This window comes from Embiotoca jacksoni, unplaced genomic scaffold (assembly GCF_022577435.1).
Source record: "Embiotoca jacksoni isolate LCO1_2020_lvr unplaced genomic scaffold, fEmbJac1.0.p SCAF_10, whole genome shotgun sequence".
Taxonomy (NCBI): Eukaryota; Metazoa; Chordata; class Actinopteri; family Embiotocidae; genus Embiotoca; species Embiotoca jacksoni.
This window is the reverse complement of record NW_027185230.1, coordinates 3,122,567-3,149,851: the sequence shown is the minus strand read 5'-3', so window position 1 is coordinate 3,149,851 and position 27,285 is coordinate 3,122,567. Positions and strand designations below refer to the sequence as shown.

At 39.4% G+C, this 27,285-nt stretch overlaps 1 protein-coding gene across 1 annotated transcript in view; it reads left to right on the top strand.

Annotated features, from left to right (window-relative positions):
* The first annotated feature begins 2,759 nt into the window (after positions 1 to 2,759).
* LOC138205718 (probable flavin-containing monoamine oxidase A) overlaps positions 2,760 to 27,285 on the top strand; it is a 43,215-nt gene continuing 18,689 nt past the window's right edge. Inside the window, exons 1-8 of the mRNA XM_069161898.1 lie at positions 2,760 to 2,987; positions 3,117 to 3,204; positions 4,724 to 4,904; positions 5,441 to 5,555; positions 7,374 to 7,531; positions 8,883 to 8,972; positions 14,124 to 14,208; positions 23,768 to 23,868. Of these exons, the coding sequence (XP_069017999.1) occupies positions 2,870 to 2,987; positions 3,117 to 3,204; positions 4,724 to 4,904; positions 5,441 to 5,555; positions 7,374 to 7,531; positions 8,883 to 8,972; positions 14,124 to 14,208; positions 23,768 to 23,868 (936 nt within the window). The 5' untranslated portion in view covers positions 2,760 to 2,869. The remainder of the gene's footprint in view (positions 2,988 to 3,116; positions 3,205 to 4,723; positions 4,905 to 5,440; positions 5,556 to 7,373; positions 7,532 to 8,882; positions 8,973 to 14,123; positions 14,209 to 23,767; positions 23,869 to 27,285) is intronic.

Genomic DNA, 27,285 nt, shown 5'->3' with positions numbered 1-27,285 from the left:
CTTAGTGCCGCCTGAGACATTTGTGAATCGTTTAAAGATATACAAATAAGTCAGAGCATTTTGACCCCAATACCAGAAGGATATACTGTATACATGCAGCCAGACCATTCTCCATCGCTGGAATAAGAACAGTAGAGACGGATTGTGATAACGTCTGAATTAACATGAATACAAGCTAATGACAGCTGCTGTGCTGTATCAGTTATACCGACATGCAAAAATGAAAGATCACAGAGTAAGCTATGACAGAAAGCTGTCTTGTTAAAGTGTCAGCCTTTTACACCTGCGTTCACTTTCTGCTGTCTAAGACCATCTAATCCACAGCAGTTGTTCTCGTTCACATGTTTTTATTTTTTTTATTTCTGTTGTCAGACTGAGCTCATATGAAATAACATGGAATAGTGAACTGTGACAAAATCAACATGAATCTAGGTTGATGACAACACCTCTGCCGTGTATTCCGTTACATAAACATTTGAAATTAACAATCACAGAGAAAGTTAGAGGCAACTGGTGGTTGTCTTAATTTAAAGGTCAGGACCCTGACTAAGCTGGCTTCATCCATTATTTTGAAAAAACTCTGTTTTCCATGCACACGCTGAAACACCAAGCCATCACTTTAAATGCTGTAAGCTGTTTTGGAAAAGGTCAGATTTGGGTGAGAAACTTTCAGTTATAAACAGAGAGAAAAAGATGTAACTGCCTTAGTGTGGACACACTCATAGCCACTGAACAAGATTATCATGTACAGTAGGTGTGGAGTGATAGTTGACCTGTTTGATAGGAGTCCGACGTAGAGGGTAGGCTGTTAGTTGACAACGAGCTAACATTGCAGATACTGGAGCATTTAGCAGTTTAGAAGCCTGTTGTTTCCATTGGGAGTCCGTGGACACCAAATCTGAGCAGAGGGAACACTTCGCTTACATTTGTCAGGTGGACAGAAACACAACTCCAGATGGGAATACTGTTTGAAATCTGCTAGAAATACAAATAACAAAAGGTTTTTCTGGGTATTTTACCAACTAGGGAACGACATTTTAACAAACTGTACCACTTGGATCCATTAAATTGTGCAACTCAACTCAATAACCGCTGAGCAGATGTTGTGAGCTTTATTTACAATTCAGTTGTTGCAATTACCCACAAACTAAAAATAAAGCACAGAGTAACACTTAATCTTAATTGTTTTAAAACAGTCTTGACCATTATGATCTTAAAATATAATTAAATATAAATAAAAAAATTAAACATTCAATATACAAAGCAAAGGGAAATTAATACCATGTACACCAAGTTTGGTTTCTGTGGGATTAATGTTTACTGAGCTAGAAAACATCTTTAGTAGAGATGAAGACATTAAAAAAAGGCAATCTGAGCAAATGTAGAGAGTTTCACTGTTTGCACGAGGAATGAAATTTACAAGAAAAAACAAACATAAAAACCCACCCACTTCCACCCACTCTTGGTAGAGTTTTCAGCCACGAAGAATTTCAGCATTTTTTTAGACAATGTTTTCAATGTCTTCATTGTATAAGCCACTGAAAGACAACTGTGAAGAAAAAAATCTCAAGGCAGCTCTTTTTGGTTCATAACAAATACAATGGAATTGGTAGAGTAGACTGCGGCGCGGTGAGATGCCTTTTTTTAATTTTTTTTTTGCACAAACAGCATTACTCTATTTCAACTACAAACAGTGTTCACTTGACATGCCTTTATAAGTAAAAAAACTGACCACAAAGTTTGCACCGCCATTAATATATTTTACCTTCGTAGACCTGTTTTTGGACTCTTTTCTCTTTCTTTGACTTGTTTCTTAAAATTATACAGAACAGTTTGCAAAAACAATTTGACAAACACAGCGTTTTCAAACAAGATTAAAAAAAGACACAAAAGGGGGGAAAAAAAAGTACCGAACAGAGTAGAGAAGAACAACAGATTTCCATTATGACAACATTAATTGTTCTGCACAATTTTGTATGTTACATGGGTCTAAGATGTTACATGTTATATTTTAATGGATTTTTTTGTTTGTTTGTTTGTTTGTTTGTGCATACAGTTTCAGTTTATGGTTGGTTCCACATTCTTTTTTCCTTTGAGATTAGTCTTAAAATATTTATATTGGTAATTTTCCAGTGGTATTCCTTGGTATTTGCATTGGTAATGACATATTATTCAGTCACAGCATGTTCTCGAAGCTTACTTCCCATTATTTTTTATTTGCATAATGCTCTCTTGTGCCTTACTGGCAGAAGCTTGATATAATCTTGCCTCTGATTTACCGTAAATTACTGCATTTTCTGAAACTATTTAGATTTTTCAATGAGTGGTAGGTTTGTTAAGTGTGTTCCACTTGGAACTTTACAATACATAAAAAATGTCCTACTTGTAAATACTGAAAACAAATCTGACTTAGACAAGGTTAATAGATTTGAAGTTCATACATTTTCTTCTATAAACATAAACACGGGCATTTCAGACATATGGCTTATTTACAACTAACTAATAAATCAGCAAAACTTAAACTTAAACTAAACTTGAATTATTATTTAATGGATCCATTCCATTTTTCTTAAACACAGTATTATGAGTGCACACGACTTTACATGTGACAATGTCTCAACTTTTCAACAATCGAAAGCCACTGCCCTTCCTGTATGTGCTCGAGTTTACACGGCCCTTTCTCTGCCAAGTAGGTCACAAGCTCAGTTGTTTACAGTTTCAAAGTGCACTATTACGAAAGCCGGCCAGGCTTGGCAAGATAACCTATTGGTACGGAAAAGAAAAGGGAATACTAGCTGGATTTGTGTTTCTGACTCCGCGCGGTGTAGCAGCAGTTGGCAGAAAAAGAAAAAAAGAGAGTCACTTGAATATGACTGCAGATATTTGGGACGTTATTATTGTTGGCGCGGGACTATCTGGACTGAGTGCAACTCATTTGCTCAAAAAAAGGGATGCCAAGTTGAAAATAGTGATTCTGGAAGGAAAAGGTATGAATGATTGAACCTAATTGGTAACTTAAAATGTATTGTTTTCTACCTGAATTCCTTTGATGAAGCCACAGTTGAAAAGGATTACTGCATTAATTTGACTCACATCGTGTCTGGTGTGCCATGCAGATCGGGTGGGAGGTCGCACACTGTCCACTGAAATACCAGCAGCCAATGGTGTCGATCGCTGGGACTTTGGGGGGCAATGGGTCGGAAGGTAACGTAGGGCTATATTTAAATTTATTCTGTTGGGTGATGATGTCTTACAGGCACTTTCCAGCTGACTGGAAAATACAACTTTTTCTCATGAAAGGCTTTGTTTGTGTTAGTAAAAAGCATTTAGTAGCAATTTAAATACAGCCGTCACACTGAACATGAGCTGAATATGAAATCAGTGATTCTGGAAGAAGCAAAATATCTTTAAGGAAAGGAAATGCTTGTAATGTGAGAGCAGGTGTAAAATGAAGAGCTCTGTTAGAAGGCTATATTGTTATATATTATTATATATAGTATATGAATATTGGAACAAACTCACTTATTGTGAGGAGGCCTGGTCACCTGCAGTGGCGGTTATCTCTGACACCTGCTGGCCAACTGTGAGCTCCACCTGCCTGACACCATGCGATGGATAGGTGATGTAGATAATGGATGGATCACTTACCCCATTGTGCAAACACAGACTGCGGAATAAGAATCACACAAACAAATAAAATACCCACGAGCACACATTTATAAAAAAAACAAATGACTTAATGTAAATAAGGTTACTTACTTAGAATACTATTATGTATTGTTCTATGTTGCACTTGTAGGCTGGCAGAGACAATTTTCTTTGCAATGTGTGGGCTGCAGTATTTGTACTTACTCGTGTAATTATGGATGTGCATATGTATGTAATATGTTTGATTTACATAATGACATAAAAATAGTATTTTTCCTTTAGAATCCAGAAGAAGAAGCTGTTAAAATGATGATAGCAGCAGGGATATGCATCGTGTACATAAAACATAAACAGTAGGGGGTCAGTTATGTAGAAAAACACGGGATTTTGCATGTTTTCAGAGCTTCGCAAGTGTTCAAAGTCAATTCTTTTTCAAGGTTTATTATTTTTAAGAAGTCAATCCTTATATTGTGACTATTTTCAACTGTTCAGGAATCACAGACACCTATGTGTTAGTCAACCTGTTTTCTTTTCTTGGATCCAACTGCCAGTCTTTCTCAAAATTGCCTACACTCTTACGTTTTGGCAGAATAATTGATGAGGGACTCAGCTAAAGTCCTGTTTGAGCGATGATGTTTAGGAGAAACCGTCAGTCAGGATTTAGAATAATTCACAGCACAGACCGCTCTGTACAAAGCAACAAACTGCTACATATTTACACCCAGGAGCTGTCTCGTGAGTACTGTAGGCTACAACGTCCAGTTGACTGATGACAACAGAGCAGGTCAAAAGGAGAACTTGTGAAATTCATTATTAAACAGCACTTTAATGACAGTTTGATTTAAAGAGGAGAGAGGGCATCTCTCAGGTGCTTCATTTCGACATTTTTCCAGCTTTCCAGAATTTTCCTGGCTTTTAGGACTCACTGAAGCAATGCTGGAATCTCGAACCCACTTACACTCAATGCAATTACGATTCTAAAACAGCTGAAAAGTGAAATAACTCCAGAAATATATCCTGAAAAACTGCAAACATCAGCCCAACAAAGCGTTAAAAAGACTTCTTTCTCTTTCAGCACCCAAACACACATCTTTGAGCTCATTAAAGAGCTGGGCTTTGAGGTCTTCCCGCAGTACAATACTGGCAGGAAGGTGCACCACATGGGTGGGCCAGCCTCCAAAGTTCGCACCTACGGGACCAGCATCCCTGCTCTATCCCCAGTGGTGCTGATGGACTTCACCCAGCTCATGTGGAAGGTGAGACAACAGATTTACACAGCAATATCCTGTCTTTAGGGCTACGTTCAGTCAGAGCTGCCTTCTAATGTTGAGAAATGTCTGGTCAGCTAAATAACTGCAATTCTCAAAGGATGAATACAAATGTGAGGAGTGATTCAATTAATTTGTGTTGACTTTTGCATGTGTGCTGAGAATAAGACGAACAACAGCTTTTCCAAACACGTGTTTTTATATTCTGCTTTACTGTTCAATATTCTTACTATGCTGGAAATGTCTATAAAATCCCAAATGGAGTTGGTGGTGATATTTTGTGAGGTGCTTTTGGATAAGAGTACATTAATCACACAAAGAAATAGCAAAACAATTCCAGTCCAGGATGAGTGGTTAGAGTAGCAGTGGGAAGTAGAGATTGTGGGGGAAATTGCGCTGGCAAAATCATGTTTGTCGGCCCCCAGCAATTCTTTTGTTTTTATCTATATCAATGGGATGCTTTTGGTTCACAGTGGTAAATCATCATGTGTGGGTGTGATGTGGTGATTGTACTCTGCACTCAGATTGACAGACTGTGCGCAACAGTATGTGTCCAAGATCCTTCGAAAACCCCGAATGCTGTGGAATTGGACAGCATGACCCTGCACTCGTACATTGAGCAACGCGCTTGGACTGCAGGTGAGTTTAAAGAGCAAAGGTAACCTCGTCACCTCCTCCATCCTCACTCGGTGGACATGTTGATTTATTGCTACTTCGTGTTGGTCATAGAGTCTCAAAAGAGTCAAGCCGGGGTTCCTGATACAGATATGGCTCAGACTTGTAACAAAAGAGGTACAAACACTCAATGGGTGTCAATGCTAATTCAGTAAGGATGTAAGAGAATGAAAGAGGGTTTTATAAAAGGTACAAAACTAAGTAAACTATAGAGCAGTTGAGACCATAATGAAGGAAGGACTGCCAATAGAGAGAGAGAGAGAGAGAGAGAGAGAGAGAGAGTCATCTTGAGCAAAGTTAAATTACATCGGTGACTGAATTTCAAAGATGAAGAAGGACTCTATTTTATACACATCGCAAAGTAGTGCCAAGAATAACGCAACTGTCTTCGCTAGTTTCACACTGACACAGTTAGCAAAAGTACTTGTGCCCATCTGAGGGCCAATGGGCATGTTGGTCTTAAAATGAAGTGGGGTTGTGAACATCGTTGGTGTATGGCTTCACACAGCTGAAAGAAATTGTGCGATTGACAAACCAAAAACAGGTCTTAAGTCAATAGCGCAGTACTTTTCTATCATTTTAGGGGAGTATTATTAAGAGAGTAATATGCACCTAGATGCACAACACGCAAACACTGTTTGTTATACTTACAGGGAGTTGCAGCAGATTAGATTACTATGTTAAAAAATATTATTGTGAACATCAGTATGCTTACAAGCAGATCTGTTTCCTCTGCAGAGACGTTCTTTCTTACAACTTGGCAAATGTCTTAATTGCAATCCACTAAGGTGTGTGGAATTGGATGCGAAACTCTGATTGGTATATTTAATGTTTAGCCCAACTTTGATCAATTAAGAGACAAAGAGACAAAGCACGACCTCTTTGAACCATGAAACACAGATAATCTGCTGTTCAACTTGCATATCTGGATTTGGTCACACCATAAATGCACTTGCGCCATTCAGTTCTGACAATGGACTTAGACAGTTGAAATATACAGGGTTTTCCTTAAGTTTGTGGAACACTTGGGTGCATGTATTTGGTGGGAGGCTTAGGTCAATTTTTCAATTAGATATATGCAATTTTACATAATGTTTTGCCATAGTTATTATCATATCTGTGTAAAACTTTTCCAGAAATTGAAAAACCAAAACAAAACTATAGAACAGGAAATAAATAAACCATACCCAAAAAGCTTCAAGACAAAAGTTTTGTGATTTTTTAAATTTTTTTTAAATAAACTATGAGTAAGGATGTAATGCTAAAATGCTTACAAAGAAAATGCTAACATACTAGTGTTTACCATCTTAAGTTACAATCAATAGAAAGTATAGCTGAGGTCCAGGGGTGATGTCATTAATTGTGCAGGTTTTTGGTCATAAATTAAAGTCTTGTATAAAATGAGAATCTGCTCTGACGGTGGCATTTGAAGAAAAGCCAGGGGCTCAACATTCATTACAAATCATCCTCTGGGAATTTTTCAGTGTCTGCATAATATTTCCTGACAGTCAAGAGAAAGATTAGTTGAGATGTTATTGTTAATGTAGACCTCTGGAATCAAGGCATGCACTTTTAACATGATGATTACAGGAAGGATAATCATCACCCTCTCAGCTCTTTGTAGTGCTGCCTCTGTATGTGCCAGAGAAAATTGCAGTTTTTAAAAAAAAAATAATGTACAGTTTGGTAGTACAACTTTGCAGAACACTGTCATTGTAGGAAAATGTGTATCATTACTGCATGTGTAAGAACTACAGCAGGTGTTTCTTCCCTCCATGGCAGAACTCAAAGAGGAAATGGGACTGTGTAGCAGGTCTGTCTTTGGCGTAGAGCCATCCCAGATGTCCTTCCTTTTCTTCCTCGTCTATGCTGCAGCAGCTGGAGGACTACTGCCGCTTCTGGAGAGCACTCCAGGTTCCGCACAGGAGTTCAAGATAAAGGTACAAGGCTCCTATCATTCCACTGAATGCACACTGTTGACTCAAGAGCTTTTTTTTCAAAACAGGAGACCAAAATGGATTTCTTCTTCACTTCAATTAAACTTAGCATCCGGCCTGCTTCTGAACCTTCTTTCCCCTCACTCTGGTTTAAAAAAAAAAAAAAAAAAAAAAAAAGGCAAGCGAAACTAATGGGACAAATAAGGCCTTTGGTTTTCCCACCAACAGCAGCTTACTTATAAAGGCATTCCAGCCATTTCCTGAAGGATTTTCTTTGAGTAGCACTTGAAGGGTGGCACCATTGAATGTGTTTTGGAACAGGCCTGCTCTTGTCTGTTGTATAAGCTACCATAAAAGAGCCGAGGCTAACAAGCACTGCTAACACGTGCTGTTTCATATTTTTTCTTAGTATATGCCCATCAAAAATTGGATTTTCAAGTCAGCACTCGTTTAGTTATGTATATCTATCTTTAGCATGCTATACTCGTAACTTTTATGTTGTCCTTTTTTCAGATACATACAATTTCTACTTGTTTTCTCTTATCAACCCTTAGAACCTAATGAACAAAACTCAAATTCAAATTCACTCCTCTTTTTCTCAGTTAAATAGCGCAGTGGATATTCTTCACAGAGAGAGATGCCACCGGAGGCCACCCAGAGTAATTTATGACATTTATTTTCCGTCAGGCACTAAAGACATATTTTTTCAAATTGCATACAGTGATCCACAAACATGGTTCAGATATTACCAGACTCTACACAATCTCTTCACAACTACAAAAATATATCTCCTGACAATATTTTCTGGCGAGAACAACAATTTCATAAGACATATTTTTTTGTCCTTGATATGAATGCTAATTTAAAAATCTCTAAATATTATCTCATAAAATGAATAGAGATTTGGATAGCCTAGACTGTCCTGAAAAAAAACAAGATTCAGCATAAATGGTTAGCCCCAACAATGACCAAGAAATGAGATTTAAAGTGAAGGTAATTAAATTACCCTACACAGCCTTGGTTCATAGGGTTAAAATAGAATGTGAGCAATTGCTAGTATTGACTACAGTTTCAAGAAACTAGTTCCCACTGAAAACTATTCAGAGTCACTTGTGTGGCTTATGAAGAACAGACAGGACAGTCCAAGAAAAAATAAATGCTGATAAGTTATTCAAATGTGATTTCTAATTGCATTAGAATCACAAACAATATATATTTTAATGGCATTTGGGAAATTGGCAAGAGTCTCAGCCACATAAGGGAGGGTTAACTTCAAGAGCTCTGCTCATCCAAGTCAAGCGGGCATCAGTGGGTTTTAAGCCCACCTTGTAATGTAATATCTGTCTCTCCACAGGGAGGCACCCAACAGCTTTCAGAGTGTCTGACAGAACGTGTTGGGTGGAATAATGTCCGACTGGGTTCTGCTGTGACGGCCATATGGCAGGTAAAGTACAGTAACGGCTCACTCAGGGATTGATGAGGCGCGACACAGAGATAACAGTTTCCTCAGTGGGGAAACAGGCTGTCTCCCGTGAAGGCACTGTCTGTTCCACCTGAATGTCTCTCTTATCCACAGCTGAGAGACCAAGAGTGCTCCGAGAGGCCTAAAGTGCAGCACTTTGCCCAATATTCCTCATCTTTATAAAGTTTATTTATTTTACATGTATTTATTGTCTGCCTGAGGATATAATATTTGAGTTCTGGTTAATGGAGTACTAAAGGTGTTGGATCAAACACTATAGAAAACAAAATAAAATACAGAATTCCATCACTAAGGAGATGGTCATTTGAACCGACAAGTAAAGTAAACAGTTACACAACCACTTTGAACATTTTTCATTTCTCTCATTTTTTAAGCAAAAGAGCAGCTTCGCTGCAAACTCTTAAATGTAGATATCGTTGGGTTTTGCACTTTTGACTGATCCCAAACAATTTAAAGACGTCACCTGGTGCTTTGGGGAATTATGAGGGACACTTCCTCACAGCTGAGAAAATTTGTAGATTTATTGACAACAGTCGATTGAAGCTTTGGAAGGAAGGATTTTCTTGGTGTGATTGGACAAAAATTAGATATCCTTTCAAGTGGTCTGAGAGAAAACTAGACTTGTGCTCCTCTTCTTGGATCAGTATTCAGGCTCCAGCCCGTGATGGAGATTTTAGGTCAATCACAAGTCATTTGTATTTGTATGGACATTCAAATGGTCCGTGCTACAAATGCAGATTTGTGTATACGCCTCTTTGGTACTACTACTAGTAAGGCTGATTCATTGGCAGGAAATCCTGGAGGAAAACTTGGCAACAACTGCCTATACTGCAAAGCAACCCCAAAAAAGAAAGACTGACCTACCATAAAAGAGAATCTAAAAACTCGGACAATAAATGCAACAAAAAAAATTGTTAATATTTGCAAGGCATTTGCAATTGCATTGGCTTCAAGTTGGATTCCAAGCTTGGCGACTTGTCCAGGATGCATATGCCTGTGTCTGTCTAGTGGGAGGGGCTTAGGATAGAAAGGGGAGGGGTGAAAGCTGCAGGAGGAGGGCTGTGTTTTTGGCCTTTACCTGAAAACTTCATATCCCCACTTTATGAAAGAAAATGGATCTTCAACTTTGGTACCTTGCTAATCTTAAGTCATTGAGCAAAAATGTCCCAAAAATAATTGGCTTTAGCATTTCAAATGTGAATACTTGCTGGTTTTCTTCTGTGATAATAAAGTTAATATCTTTGGGATTTCAGACAAAAACATTTTTCAAGAGATCACCTGGGGTTTAGAGAAATCGTGATGACCACTTCTACTCTGTTTGTCTAGTATGACTAATCGATTAGTCATCATGGTGATGGTTGATGAAGATGGTTAGTTGCTGTCGCACAGTTTCTACACTAAATTAAGAAAGAAATGAGACAATACAAAAATTGCTCAATATTGAAAATACGGTCACCAATTCTGCTCCTCCACCCTAGTACCCTCGTATAAAAATCAAAAATGGGGAGAAAAAAAAAGAAGGATGCGTTTACTACACCCACTTGTCATGTACGGGTCCTGGGAAGATATAGTCTATCCTAGCATGCACTGGGTGTGAGACAGGACAACAGCCTTGACATTTTGCTCGTCTATCAAATGCTAACACATATTGACAGACCAACACATTCACACTGACATCCCCAGCTACAGGCAATTTAGAGTTTCCACTTCAACTAAACTGAGGCGGAGCACAGAGAGGAAACCCACACAGGCAGGAAGGGAGAAATCCAACTTCACGCAGAGATGTCCCAGTCGGCAAGGATGGGTTCACACCCAGGACCTTCTCGCTGAGAGGCAAACCTGCCATGCACATGCAAACCAATATACAATAGAGCATCCCTGTTTTATGAGGATATAAGTGAAAGTACATCCATGTGAGGAAGCTTAAAAATTATTTGGTATTTTGGAGGAATTATGTCCAAAGTCTGCTCTGAAAAGCTCAGGGTCGTTACAGGGAAATATGAACTCCTAAGTACAGGGGGGCTGTACTGGCTTAAAGGGACCATACCATGCTAGTTTAAAAAAAAAAAAAAAAAAAATTATTTACATACTGACCTGATTTCAGAAGTTATGGTCAAAGCTCTAAAACTTGAGATGACAGTATATTAAAAAAAAAAAAAAAAAAAAGAAGCTCTCCTATTCAATAACGCAGGTTTATTTGTTTGTTTACCTCCACTTCCCCATCAAACTGATGTCCTGTATGTTCACAAACAGGCATCTGGACAGTTGCCTTTATTTGCTTTAATGGTGCTAAGGTAGCTTGCTGGCATTGTCCACTTGCATTTTTACATTGATTTTGGGCTTCGACATACAAATGTATTTGGGAAATTGACATCTTGAGTAGAGAATGAGAAAAAGAAGTGAAACCTAACTCCCACGGTTTGTTTTCATAGCCTTGGAAAGGCCTCTTCACAGGGAACCACAGGGAAATTTTGTGCAATTTTAGTGTTGTGTAATTATGTCAAACTGTTCTACGACAATATTCAGGTTGCAAACTGGCGCAAAAAGCATTTTCCCATACACAACCATTGAAAAAGGAACACCTATAAAAAAAGCAGTGAATCAATTAAAAGTACATTAGAAACCCAGTATAGTGACTACAATTTGAACCGTTCCATTCAGTAACATTTGAAAAGTGTAGAAGAGCTGTAAACATGATTTTTATCTTATCCCAGTCACGTGTGCGGGGAGGAAACAGAAAGTTGTGGGGTTTGATTCACTAAGATCTCAAATAAGGGGTACTAAATTGCGTGTTCATTCCAAAAGTTGCACATTTATTTTGCACCCGTTTTGCGGGTGATTTACTAAGAGTAATTGCGTCACTGATATCAGGTGCAAATCGCTGTATTTAAATGAGTTATTTGCACGTGTTAAAGTGATTCCAGCCTTTCTAACAGAAAGACCACAAAAGCAAAAGAAATCTAATTCCATTGAAATGACTAAATATGAATATAAAAAGAACAAAACGCTATAGGAGGTTATCAGCAAGGAAGCCAATGCCTTCTCAAAATTATGAGAAGATAAGGCTAAAAATAAAAACGGCTTATAATAAAACGTTGGCAAATAAAAGAGAAGGGATGGTGGATGAGTTCCTCCAACAAACACCGATCAGCAGCTCCAGCTCTCACTGTGATGAGCAGTGATTTTTCAGTCAGTGCCTCGTGAGTCCTCGGGAACCTTATGAAACTACCTGTGAATTCTGCGGGACAGAGCATTCAGAACCTGGGACAGCAAATCTGAATAACGGGACTGGGTGGGATATCACCGCAGCAATACACTGGAATGACCAGTTTTTTTAATTGCTGATATTGTGCGGCTCCCCTTGTTGTTGTTTGTCAATCATTAATCAGTTCATTCAATAACTCAGAAATGTCATCGCTGGACAAATGATGTGTCTGAATAATTTATGCCTTTGACATCTCAAAAATGTTTTCACTGGTGTAAAACTACGCTCTCTACATTTCCCTGCATCTCCTTCTCACCACAATAAGAGCAGCCATCTCTCATATTGTGCGCATCTGATTAATACATTCCTTTCATTCATACTAAAATACACAATAAATCATTTCTCCTATTTCTACTTTCAGGTTTAGTAAATATCATTGCGGGTGCTAAAATTATGTATTTGCATTTTCCCTCCCAGTATTTTTCCACGTTCAAGTAGAAACGCCCAATATTGCATATGCATGCAGGCAAACATGCAAAATGGACACTGCGTGTTAAATTGCACATTTGAAAGATGCAATCCTCACTGCACATCGCCAGTAGATCAGCTTGGATATTTTTTGCAGGTGGTGTGGAGCTTGCATGTGATTTTACACACGTAAACCTTTATTAAAGCAGGCCCTTGGTTGTGTATCTACCAACTCAAATGAAAAGACTGGACGCTAATGCACACATTTTGTGGGCCCCAAAGTGTTGGAGTGGATGAAACATCCGCGTACCTATTAGAAGATTTTTGAAAATATATTTGAACGGGTGCACCACTGACAAGTTTTCACTCAAATGAATGCAGTCTTCAGTTCTCTATAATACACTCGTCTCGGACAGAGGCTGAACCTTGGGGCTGCATCAAAGGACATTATAAGGCTAGGTTCAGACTACACACAATATCAGCATTAAAATAGCCTGACCCAGAAGATGTAGGGTGTCAGGACTGAATATAGGCTCCAAGCATGACAACTCATTTCATCCTGTATAGTTGATGACAACTGATCCCATGACGTGGACGTGTCACATCCCATCAAAAAGACTAGACATGTCACGTATTTTTTTCCTTTTTCTTGCATCATGTGACAACTTCCAGAATCACGGTTCAGTGAAATATAGGTTAAACGATACGCAACTCAAACTGTCCTCTTGGTACACCCCACAACCACAAAAAAAAAAGTCAGTGTCCAATACACTGCTTTGGACGACGTTGTGTTTGCTTACATTGTTTGTTTCTGTCGGTGGCACTTCCAGACATCTTGCAGGTCATGAAAGATGGCAAACGATTTTTGGACAGGGACCAACCTGTAGTCTGTCATGTGGCTCAGCCAAGTCCCAGCAAGAATTTATAACTCTATCATCTGACACAGTGGCCTTCTTGGGACGAAAATATTGTGTAGTCTCAAGCCTCAGTAAAACCAAGAGGGTTTTTTTTTTAACAGTAAATCACACACTGAGACTTCAGAATCAAACTAGAGACCTGGAAACCTGCATGATTGTTCCTTCTTAAGTTACGTGTGAGAATGAGGGAGAATTTCTCTCAGCAGAGTCAGAAGTTACATTCAATTAAATATAATACAATAGAATAGACAGATATTTGATTTACAAAATTATGCTTCATATGAAAATATCTCTAGAATGAGATGATGTTTGTTATATAATGCTCATCAAGAAGAATTTCCAATCACTAAGCTTCACTTTATGTATATAGAACATGTCTGCAGAGCATTAATGTTAATTTGGCAAAAAAAATAAATGCAATACTTCAGCAGATATTATTACAAATACACATAGGTATTTGATACTAACCTCTGCAACTTGCTTAGTAAATAAGACTGTATTTGTGTTAATATGTTTGAACAGAATGCAGAGTGGGCCAGAGTGACGACTGCCACCGACACCTTCTTGTGCAGAGCCGTGATTGTCACCTGCCCCCCTCATTTGGCAGGTCAGTGTGCGTCTCCCACCCCTGTTGACTCGCTAAATTAAATTCTCACTGATGCAGAAGGCAAATATCCGCTTCTCTAATCATGTTTGTCAAATGTGACAAACCTTGCATCCGCGCAGAGAAATCTATGAGTTTCCTAAATGTCTTTTGGTTCTGGGGTGTGGCAGTCACTTTGGCTGATGTCTGGGGTTGAGACCTTGAGCTCAGGAATTGCCTGGGTTGGATTTTGAACCACAGCAAAAGTTATGGCCAAAACTTTTAACTATGAGCTAATGTGACTTTCACTGCGGGAAGCTGAAAGTGAAACATCAATGACCAAACTACCAAGGATGGACAAATATGGACCGTGGCAAGTAGTGTCTGTTTGGCTTGTGATGAGATCCTAAAAGTTTTAACTGAACTAAATGACATGTAAAGCCATGCAATGTTGAAAATGAAACATTAGCGGAATACGTCACTGCAAATAGAGTTTGTTTACTTTCCCCTGTGATCAGCTATGTGTATTGACATCTTGCTGTGCAGTGAGGTTTGAGAGAACATTCAAACCCTCACCAGAATCTACTTTTGATTATATTTTGGCTCATGAAAATATAAATCTGGCATTCCAGCTTCTAATCAACTGCAGCCTAAAATAAAGTTGATTTAGGATTTGATTTTTGCCTTTCAGTTGGTGCTTGTTATGTGTAGGACACACACTAAAACTGGAGTCGATGCAGGTTGAAGCTTAGACCAGAGTCAGGGCTGGTCTTGCCAGGTTTGGACAGAGCTGAAGCTGAATCTGAAGCTCGGGCTTACACTGGGTCTGTGCCTGTTTGCACTAAGCTGGCAACAGATCTGTCACTCAAAGCCTCATACTCAGATGCATGGACCATGGCCAGGTTCCTTAATGAGACAGGTTTGAGAGCAGTGTTGAATTATGCAGCATGGATTGCTCTGGCTCGTATGCCACGGTCCCACACTTTGGCCTTAAATCAGTTTGTGGAGGTTCACAGGGACTCTCCAACGCCAAAGTCAGGCCAGTGATTGAGACGTCTCCTCTCCCAAAATAAGTCGGGATAAATTAAAGAGTAGGATGCGGCGTAAAGCTTTTAATTTTCTGGAATTGGGTAAACCAGAGAAGCTTTATTGTTAGTGGGGGACTGAAGGATTTGGGATGTTTCCTAGCCTCTCTTGGACCGCAGTCTAAAGTGGTGTTATCTTTATCAATAGCCTCTCATGTTTGGCTTTTCTTTTACAGATGTTTGCTTCGAATCAACTGCCAGGCCACTTGCTTTTGAATCAATTAACAGGACAGCTGAATAATAATAATACAAAAAAAAAAGAGAATACTGTCCAGGTCCAGAGGGTGCCTGGCATCCAAAGACGTGCGCCACTGTATTAATAGACAGCAATGCAAAGGCTGGTTATGAGCTGTGTGTTCCCCAATCTATCATGGTTGTCCTGTTCTTGGCTCCTGGATTTATCTTCCCATTCATCCATCCATCTTTTATAATGAGTTCCGTCAGGTTTCCTTTTTTTGCCTGTTTTTGTTACCACTTCTCTCACTCACCTCAATGATTTATGAATTGCTTCGTCTCATACGAGGTTGACATGCATACAAAGGATGAGCGTGGAAATGGGGGATTTCTGCCAAGTGTTGACTTTTGAAAATATTGCTCAAGAAAGTGGATATTTTTTAGTTGGGAAATAGGTTACGCTGTTTATGCTGTTAAAAAGGATGAGTTGATTCTACTTAAACACAAAATATTGTAGTAACCAATAACTGGCAATAGGGCTGTGCCAAATTGTATAATTTATGATATAGGTATACATTTTTAAATTATTTAAAAAATTAATGTCATGATAATAGCAATATTCAGACGAATTGATGTAAAGACGCAGTTATGCAGCAAAAGCAACAACAAGCATGGCGGAAAGCAGACAGATTGTTAGGATTTCTGTCTAACCCTGGTGTGTTTTACCTTTGTTTTTCCCCCGATCTCCTCTCCTCATGTATTTTTGTCGTTCCCCTGTTTGTTATTGTTGTGCCCTGTGTATTTTCAGTACATGCCCCCGATCACCTCTCACTGCCACGCCCCTCTCTGTAGGCGCAGCTGATCCGCATTTCAGTGATCACCACCCGCTGCTATATCTACCCCGACTGTTCTCTCCACCGCTGTCAGTCTGTCCGTTTACCTACCTGGTTCCTAGTTGCTGTAAGTCCGTTTACTTGTTCAGTGAAAGTTCCGGTTCTGACTCCCTGTCTGTCTCCTACATACCTGCCGTCCAGTGTCGATCCTCGGGTATCACCTGTGTGAAGAAGCCGTCCAGTGTCGTTCCACGGAGTTCACCTGTAGCTAAGCTCGACACACTCTCCCGTCAGTTTGCTCCAGACGACGGGGACTCGGTGCCCGACACCATAGTTCCACCCTCCTGTGTACTGAGGGCACTTACCTGGGAGGTGGAGACCGCTGTTCGGTACGCCCTCCTCACCCAGCAGGACCCCGGAGGTGGACCTCCCGATCACCTTTTCATTCCCCCCTCCCTGGTTCTTCAGTGGGCCCATGACTCCTGACTCTCCTGCCACCCAGGCATACGACGCACCATCAACTGGCTCCGTCGTACCTTTTGATGGCCATCCCTGGAGAATGATACCTATGTTTTCGCCTGCACTACCTGTGCTCGGAGAAAGGCCTCTCACAGGGCCCCCGCTGGACTACTGCAACCGTTACCGATTCCCCAACGTCCAAGTTCACACATCGCACTGGATTTCATAACTGGATTTTCTCCCTAAGACAACAACATGTCATGGACCGTTTCTCCAAGGTCGCACACTTCATTCCCTTACCCAAGCTTCCGTCAGCCCGTGAGACTGCTGATCTGCTGGTTCACCATGTATTTAGGCTCCATGGCATTCCGTCAGACATCGTATACGACCGAGGTCCCCAGCTTACGTCCCAGGTCTGGAAAGCGTTTCGCCTCACCCTCGGGCCACTTCTAGCCTCTTCTCAAGTTTCCATCCACAGACTAATGGACAGACGAAGAGGTTGAACCAGGAGTTGGAGGCCATCCTTCAAAGTGTGACGGCAACCAATCCGTCCTCATGGAGCCGCCTCCTTCCGTGGGTAGAATATGCCCACAACAGTCACACCTCATCGGCCACTGGACTATCACCTTTTGAGGCCTCCCTAGGCTACCAACCTCCTCTATTGCCCAGCCAGGAGGCCGAAGTCGCGGTTCCCTCGGTGCAACGCAATCTCCGTTGCTGTAGAAAGGTTTGGAGAGACACTCGGTCCGCCCTGCTTTGCTCCTCTGAACAGAATAAACGTCTGGCAGATCGTCGCCGCATGCCCGCCCCTGCCTACCGCCCCGGCCAGCAGGTTTGGCTTTCCACCAAAGACATTCCCCTCCGTACTGAATCCAAGAAGCTTTCGCCATGCTACATCGGTCCATTTCCCGTGGTGGACATAATCAACCCCGTGGTTGTCAAACTCAAGCTCCCTAGCTCTATGAGGATCCACCCAGTTTTTCATGTTTCCCTCCTTAAACCCGTAAACTCCAGTCAGTATTAAAAAAATACATGTATTGAAATTTTAATTAAATTGACATAACGGCAAAAAAAGCACACATTGTTAATTATTTAAATGAATATTCAAAACACTCCATGTACCATTTCTATATACATTGTGTCAGGATCAGCAAATTCTCTATTTATTCTGAGACTGCATATCATAAAAAAAAAAAAAAAAAAAAATCCCAAATAGCCTTTCACAGCATGCATTCAGAGTATAATGCAATTACGCACATTGCCTAATATTCAGCAGTAGTTGCAGAGACAGCTCTGTGGAGGCTAAATTAGCATTTTGTTTCAAAGAGTTTTTCTGTCTCTCTTTATCTTGTAGGAAGTCCCTTGTAACTTGTATACTGCCCTGAGCGTGTACATGTGCATATTCTCGTATTTTTGTTTTTGTATTTGAATGGGTGAAGCTGAAGTTCTTGACGACCTTTACAAAAGTCACTATACCTGACTAAAGGGGTTTTTCATCTGATTGCAACTGAACTTGACAGTCAGCCAAGCGACATCCTTCTGACATCTCTTCACTCAGGGAAGAGGAGCCGCTCTAATGACAGCAGGCTTGGGCAGCGGTAAGGAAACTATTACATCTGGCAGTCACAGTTTAGTCCAGAGCCTTGTTTACATATGTACGAGACAGGAAAGTAGTGCACTAGCATCGATTTGCCAACTGACACTGGCAGCCAGAATTCTAGGTATCTGCTCTGCTGTGAATGAAACTAATAGAGCCTAATGTGGGAATTCAATATGGAGCGCGAGCCAAAGTGAACATAATTAATGAAATGTTATTTTTATCTCACCGACTTTAAACTCTATGGAAATGAATTGAGCAATCTTTGTGCATTTTGCATCTCTTCTAATGAGCAATTTAGCAAGTGGTGAGAAGCAGACAAATATAGTAAATGTAGTTTTGCAAAGCTTCATCAAATTTTGGTGAAAATGTTAAACCACCACAATGATAGACCACACTTAATCTAACCTTTGTGATTAAAGCTGGAACAATCCTGAAATTTTGAGATTAATAGTGATATTAATATTTAAACATGAACACAATTTTAAGAATATGTTGTCTGACAATGATATTCTAACATCAACACCCGACAATAACATTTTTTGTGAAGTATAAAAGATAAGAACCAAGATAAGTACAGAGTGTGTCATTTTACACTACTGATATACTAGTTGTTGTGGTTTTTTTGTGTTTATTCAGGTTAGAATTTCAGAGAATATCGCAGGTTCAGGTTGTTCGAGCCAAAGAGTAAGAAAGCAGTGTTCCTACTTAAAAATAACAGCCTTCAGTAGGTTGTCCTTTTCTTTTGGAGGGATCACAGTTACACATACCTTCTGCTCTCCTCGCTTGCTAGAGCCATGCCGTGCACTCCAGCAACAAATGCGTCCAGTGAGAGCGCTTTCAGGTCAGCCGGTCGTGTGCTCGAAGCGCTTCAAAACAGGTTAGATCCCAAAACTGTGAAATTCATCCTTTTTTTACACAGTGCAGCCAAACACTAGACTAAAGCAGACAGTACAGACCCACACATGTAGACTACTATTTACAAGTTCACTGTTAAAGTGTGCATGTGTGTGCGTGCGAGTGAGAAAAATGTCATGGCTTCAAAGAGGGACTACTTGTTTTACTGGCTGCCATTCAACAATAAATAAAACTTTTTGAAACAGTCTAGACCCAGATGCTATTAGGCTCAGACAGATACTATAGTATATGTTCTGTAATCTATTTCTTATGCTAACGTTTAGGCAAACAGTCCAAAAACAAAATAGTAAAACACTGCTTACTTTGCTGTAGGCTGCAGTGGCTCATGCAAAAATGTGTCATCCAAATTAGTGTCAGTCCTTTTTGAAACAAGTACTAAAAAATAAAATTCATACTTAGTGATTGGGCTATGGATACCATCGCTATACACAGCATAAAATTCAGGCAAAAGTTGGCGGTTTGCAGGCTGGGTCGGACTTTGTTGGTTGATTAACGCATATCTTTTTGGGTCGGGCGAGTCAGGTATGCTCTCATAACATGTTGGGTCGATGAGGGTTTTAAAAAACCCATCACTCGTTGCAACTCACAACATTTTGCGTGGCTACATTTGCAACTAAGTCAAATTAAACACACTGCGTAACTCGTCCTCAAGGTAACATGCTTCATGTACCAAAGATGGACAGTTGGCCATCCTTTTACAGTATAATGGTGATAAAGGTTTGGACAATAAAACATAAGATAAAGGATACAATGTGTACAATATGAAGGACACCTCACAGTGTGTGTTCTGAAAGCTACAAAGTTCAGCATAATAAAACAACCCACTAACTGTCAGGTTTGTTGAAGTCTGTCCTTGTCCTGTAAAATATGCTTCATTTACAAAATACCCGATGTGCTCTGTGCATTCGGTATCAAAAACTAATACCTTTTTTACTTTGAAAATAATTTCTAAACAAGTGAAGACAATCCTAGCAAAAACATTCATCCTCTTTCAACCTTGTTTCGTTGAGATCGACAGACGAAATTATTAGACAATGTTGCATGGATAGTTTGTGTATAGAGAGATTGCTTTTACTACACAGCCTTCAATTTCAATAAATGTCAAGGGGCTGCACAGATAATTCAATAAGAGTTCTGTAATGTGAGGTGCCCATAGAAACAGACTTACATCTGTAACATTTGGATTAAGTGGTTGGTGAAGAGAGTTGCCTATTTGTGATTGTCTTTCAGATTTTTGACATTCAAGACCGCTATTTTTTTTCATCCATTTGTCACTATTGCCTTTTTTTCTACTAAGCTGGCCCTAGGTATGGATACCTGCCGAGCATTATGGTCGTAAAAATTCACATTTATTTGGTTTGATCGAAAAGCTGACATGCTGAAGTTATGGAACATTAAGCCTGCCAAAAATTTTTTTTTTCTCTTTTCTCACACCAACCAGGAGGTTGTGCTTGCCATTAATTATTCCTCTTCTCCACAACAGGTTAAGCTATATGCTGTACATTGCTCTGCTGGTTTTTCAGGATGAAAGAGAGGATCTAATTCCACAGCGTACATAAGCACCACCATGAACTAAACTTAAGTTATAGCGAGTACTAGCTATTTTCATACTTTTTAGAGTTTCTTGGCACCACTCTTTATAAATTGCCATTCCGAAGCTGCATCTCTGAATCATCATGCTTTGATGTTATGTCTTGATTTGAGTGGCTTTTCATGTTTCACTTTCCTTATCCCTCTGACAGTCAAAGACACTGAAAGTGCCTGTGCACTATGTCAAAAGTTCAGAGTGAAAAAGTAATGGGAATTTTGAACCCTGTTGGTGAAGCTATCCCAGATGCAACTGTCAGTGACAGAGGAAATTGAGAAAGTGAGGTCAATGTTGTCTTGTGGTGAATTCACAGAAATCCAGTTCGACAGATGCTAAAGTATTCTAAAAGAAGAAACTTAGACAGAGACGGTGAGAAGAGTAAAGTGAAACGCTCTCGGGGAAGTAGCGTCCTCAGAAGTGAGAGTGTTAGTGGTCAGGAACCAGCATTTGTATGGATTGCTTTGGGGCTACGAGGCACTCTGGAACTTGCAGCTGTTTTGAAAAGATGACACAGTGATGCAAAAAAGTCGGATGAGCTGTCAAATGAGAGTGCTTCAGACAACGGTAGATGTGTCAGCTTCCTGGAGAGGCAACTTCCTTTTTTTCATCCATGTCTTTTGACCGCCACCTCCAACCCTCTCTTGCCAACTACAGAGCCAAAGCTCTTTGGTTTAGGATACTAATTGACATAATAGAAATTCCTTTTGTAATTCTAAGTAGAACTGATTACTTTTAACAATGTAACAATATATAAATTATTTAATAAATTGTAATCAAGTCAACTTTGATGTAGCTCTGCATGTTAACATACTATATGAATTAAATAACTGAAGACTTAATAAAATGTCACCAATTTCTGCAGTACTTTAAAAGCAGAATGCAATATCTTCAATCAAGGTGCTTAGAGAGAAAAAGTAGTGGGATGAAGTCTTAACTCCAGCAATGCTTGTAGTATAAGCAAGATAGGCATGAAACAACACACCTCGTTTGCCTAATGCGTACACATCCTTTTTGCATATTCTATGTAATGTGTTTTTATGATTAATGCCACAAGCTTAAGTGTGTTGTTATTGCAAGTTATTTATTATAGTACTTTTCACAGATCAAAGTAACAACGTGCTCCACAAAAACAGAAACGTTAAAAAAATATTAAAATGAAAACCAACAACCAAAACAAACAATAAAAAGCCATTAAAATACAAGCACCAGATCTGGCCTTTTGAAGGCGTCGACAGAGAGGGCAGAACATATGTCAAGAGGAAGAGTGTGCACAAAGAAGAGTGCACAAAGTTGGAGCCATCACTTCAAAGGCACGATCTTTCTCAGTCTTTAGACAAGTACGAGGGACCACCAATAAGCCAAAGACCAGAGTGACCTACTCGCTCTCCCGACCTTGGAGGGCTCTATAAAAGTATAGGTATAATGGACCCTGGAACTGATAGGCAACCGATGAAGTGAAGATAAACTTCACTTCACCGGTTGCCTATCAGATTCAGGTACCTATAGGTATGACGCGAGTCATCCTCCTGGACCTGCTCAAGAGCCGCTGAGTTTTGGACCAATGTAGATGGTCCAGAGTTGACTTGCTGAGGCAGGTGGAGAGGGAATTACAGTAGTCCAGCTAGGATGATATGAAAGCATGAATAATCACCTCCAATCATCTCCTAAACATTTTAACATTCCCATGCACTGGCATTATCATTGCTGGGTTAAGTTCAAATTTTAAAGAAATGTTTTACTGAGTTGCCATATAAGTAAGTTTAAAAGTCTGCCAACCCAGCAGTGAATACTTGACTGTTGATGTGCATATTTAATCATTTTTCAAGTGATTCCCAGTTCGACCGTTAGACGGGGAAGATTGTCAGTATTTATCCTGCGGAGGTGCAGACACTTATGGTCCATAAGGTCTGTAATTTAGACCACCTTTTCCAAAAGTGCCAAACGTGAGGCATCTTCAAAGGGACAAGTGCGGATATCTGTGGAATTGTGTATTTAATCACATTTACATGAACTGTTATTAAACCTGTTTATTCATGTCATCCTGATTTAACTGTGATGTTTTTTTGTGACGTGAAGTTCCACAGATGTGTCACAGCAGATTTGTGCACGTATCAGCAGATTATATTGTTATTCTTATAAACAGCAGAGTGCAGTGATGAAGTACCAGAATATGTCTTATTTGGTCATACGCAATTCAACAGATCCCTGATAAATAATGAGGTAGAAGGCATTTATTGTTATAAACCTAGCTTGCATTGCTGTCAAAACAAGCCATGCTATGAATATAACATAACTCGACAAGTCTTATGTCATATGTACAGTGCTGTCGTTTGAATATCTAGGTGACCATGTCAAATTAGTTTGGAGCCACTTATCATGTCACTGTTTTTCAATTTTACCGCTTTAGGCTCATCAATTTTGTTTTGCATTACGGGCATTATTTTGACACCGCTGACAGACCTCTGACAGTTTCAAAATGATGCTTCACATCTTGCAGTGGTTCATTCGTTAAAAGCCTGGCTTTTGGCCAGATGTTGCTTCACTTGCCAGAGCAAGCACGGAAACGATCTAACTTCTTTTCATGCGTGACATGCACATCCTCTAATGGTACTGATGAAGATACTTGACTGCTCTCGCAGTGAGATGTAAGTGCTGTGATCAGTACTGTGAAGCCAGGCAACCGGCAGACTAGTATTAAGTCATGGGGATTTATTTACAAGGCCATTAATGCTAGTTAGTGATTTAATATAAAACCATCCTGATCAATAGAGGGATTACCTCAAGTGTGCTCTCTCTCAAGTAAAGTATAGATTTGTGCTATATGTTATTGTACACAATACACCTGCTGAGACCAGGAAAGGCAGCTTACTGATACTAAAAAGAGAATGCAGCTTCTGAGACTCATGTTGTGATGTTGTTTTCCCACCAGCAAAGATCCACTACCAGCCAGCGCTGCCCAGCCAGAGAGAATTCCTTACGCAGAACATGCCTGTGGGCCACATGATAAAATTCATCATCACCTACCAGACGGTGAGTAACAAAATAAAACTCGACAACTGAACAGACAATTATGTCTGTAAGGTGAAACAAAGGTGGATTTTTTTTTTTTAAACAATTCCTCCGTGTTTTATAAAAGCTCTTAATTTAACCATGCAAAAGTTTGACGGTGGTAGATTATTAAATTGGTCATAAATAAAGGAGGGTATAATGGGATTTTTGTATCATGTACATATAATTTGTATTGAATTTCAAACTCAAAACAGTTTGTAAACATTTAAGATATTCACCACATCAGGGCTGTTTATAACGGATCAACAACATTGTGACAAATGCCATGTTTACATTTTTGGGCTCCTGAGGCAGAATGGGGCCAGTTGAACTCTGACCTACTGACCCATTGCGCAAGCGGTTTCAATTTTATCGTTGCATTACAGGTGCAGGTTTTACAAAAACAACAAACAAATGTAGTTTTCACCTATTTACAAGGTATCGTGTAGGAAAATTGTTTTCATAAATGTATTTGCTAAGCAGCTCCCTGGATCAGACAGGAAATAACGGGATTGACACCATAGACTGTATATTAAAGTGAATGTAGTATCCAGATGTGAAAAATGAGGCCAATGTGGAGATGCTTCAACACCAACACATGCAGTCCTTCAGGGGCTGGCTCTAAAAAGGCTCTGGTTCCATAGACTCTCATTCAACTTCTCATTAACACCGTTGCACTGTTGTTTAATTTAATTTAATTTAATTATATTTAATTTGTATATACTGTGCATTTTTACATGTTTTATAGTTTTACTACCTCTATTTTTATTCTGTCATTTTTATTGCTTTTAAAGTGTATCTTTTCCATCCATCCATCCATCCATCCATCCATCCATCTATCTATCTATCTATCTATCTATCTATCTATCTATCTATCTATCTATCTATCTATCTATCTATCTATCTATCTATCTATCTATCTATCTATCTATCTATCTATCTATCTATCTATCTATCTATCTATCTATCTATCTATCTATCTAACTTCTCTCATTAAATACGAAGTCAATACATTTTTCAACAAGTCTTTATCTGGTGCCATTCGCTAAAGTCCCTCCTTTTATTATTTTTCAGGCAGTCAATCTGAAAATAATCCCATCACTAATTAGATATTAGGACTCAAAAAGTGAAATTGTTGGGTCTGTTTGATTGACAGACCTGTGGTGCAGTCAGGTTTCTAATCAGATCGAGTCAGATCCCCACTCGCTTGGCCAAATATGGTCACTTCTGTCTGATGGGGACAGACAAAATCCGAACTAGAGGCTTCACAACAGCAGTTCACAAACCAATGGGTAACATCACTGTGGCTGTCACGAGCTTGACACAAGTTTATAGATCCACACTATGTACAAAAGAGCTTCAATAAAATTATACTTTTTTTGTACTTTACAACCATGCAGTTAATTCACCAAAATCTTGTTATCGTTAGTAAATTAATTGACACCGAATCCTTCGTTCTCTAGCAAAACAGCATATGCCTTGCTCACTTGACTGGAATATACACGCTGTAAATAAGGGGGGGGGGGAGGCCAAGTGTAACATCTGTGAAGTCTTCAGTGAAATGTAGAGATTACGCATGGAGATGACTTTACAGCAGCTGAGGGTGTGAAACCCCATGATACTACAGAGCACTGATAACTACTCAGGCAAAATGAAATCAAAACTGACAACAAAGACCTTAATCAAACAGGAGTAGACAAAGCACACTACTGGCTGGGGCACATACCACATGAGCGTGGCATGCACGGTTCATTACACAGCTGGGAGGTGTTTGTTGTTTGTCGTACCTCTCTCTCTTTCTCTATGTTGCCTGTCACTATCTACTGCCTGCAAATAAAGGTAAATGCCTAAAAAAGAACATATATATATATATATATATATATATATTTTTTTTTTTTAAAGTGCAGATTCCCTTTGTGGATCCATCTTTCAACTGCACATGCACTGCCTCATCAGGAGCCTCAACACTGCTGTTGTGTGATTTTACACTGAAAATCTTTACACAATATGTTTTGTACTGCACTAATGTGGAAGTGGAAAAGCTCAAAAGAGAGTCACAAAGAATATCTTACCCATTATAGACCTATCTCAATTCAAAGTCAACATCTGAAGCTGTGAAACCAGTTTCTGTATTTTATTTGAGCAAATTTCTTATTAACTGAGGTTTCATCACTTTTTCGTTGTCGTAGGTCGTCCTATTTTTTTGTTGAACAAAATTTTTAATCAAGCAATTCTATAGTGTGAAAAAGCAACTCAATTCCCCTTACATTTACTGAGCTAATTAGAGCAACTGTATCTTTTTGAATATACTATATAGTGATCAGATCTGGATTCAGCCAAGTATTCTTCAATGCATGCCTTACACACCTTGGCCATTGCCAATGTAGCGCATGATGGCCATGATCATAATCAAAATGTAAACATGTTATTGAGCAGAGCAGAGATTGGAAGCATCTCACCAAGGCCAAGGTCCCTTGAGATGTCCTCTCTGGACCTATGAAAAGTCACTCATCCTTGAAAACACACAGATGACCATTGAGTAGCAGCAGTTCTGCATTAAAGAGAGGGACAAATAACTTAGCAATATGCTGAGAGAGTGACCACGTTCTACTGGAAACCTCCTATAATTACTATATTTTAATTAAAGACAGTAGTTTAAATGAAACTATTTGTTTCATAGAAAAACTACAAAAGGAATTTATTAAAAATACATTTTTATTCGCTCAGGATCTCTTATCCCTAGATAATCCTCAATGACTCTGAAAAACCCAAATCAGGATTTTCTAAAGTTGTCTGAATGCTTTAAGATGAGATACCTTCAAGGCCGAGAACGATTACTCAGAATCTGAACAATGTCCCATCCTGTTTAACTCATCTCTTTAGTTTAGTCATGAAGTTTGTGATCTAACGTGACCAAAAATACATATTTTCACATTTGTAGGAAGGTGATATGAGAGCAAACATTACGTGTTAATCCAGTGCTGTAAGATCCTATAGAGTCCTTGTTTTCTACATGAACACTAGAATTTTCGACATTTCGTTAGAACAACATCCGTAGTGGACACCGAGATCTGCAGTCTGTCACAATATTTTGTCACATACACTTACTCATCCAAGAGGTATTTGCAAGCGGCACTGCTGTTCTGACTGAAAACAGTTTGAGCATACTAGCAGCTCTTTAAAAAAAAAAAAAAAAGACGTCAAGAACCACCACCATTCCCTACTGAAGGGAGTAGAGGAGTACATTTTAACGCTGGACACTGCCATCTTACTCCCTGACTCCCAGTCAAAAACGTTCCAGTGTGCTGAAAGACCAAACTCGTGCTAACACCCATGACCGGAGGAAATCACTGACACACTATGATAACAGATGCCAGCAGACTGCTCTCGAGGAGAACG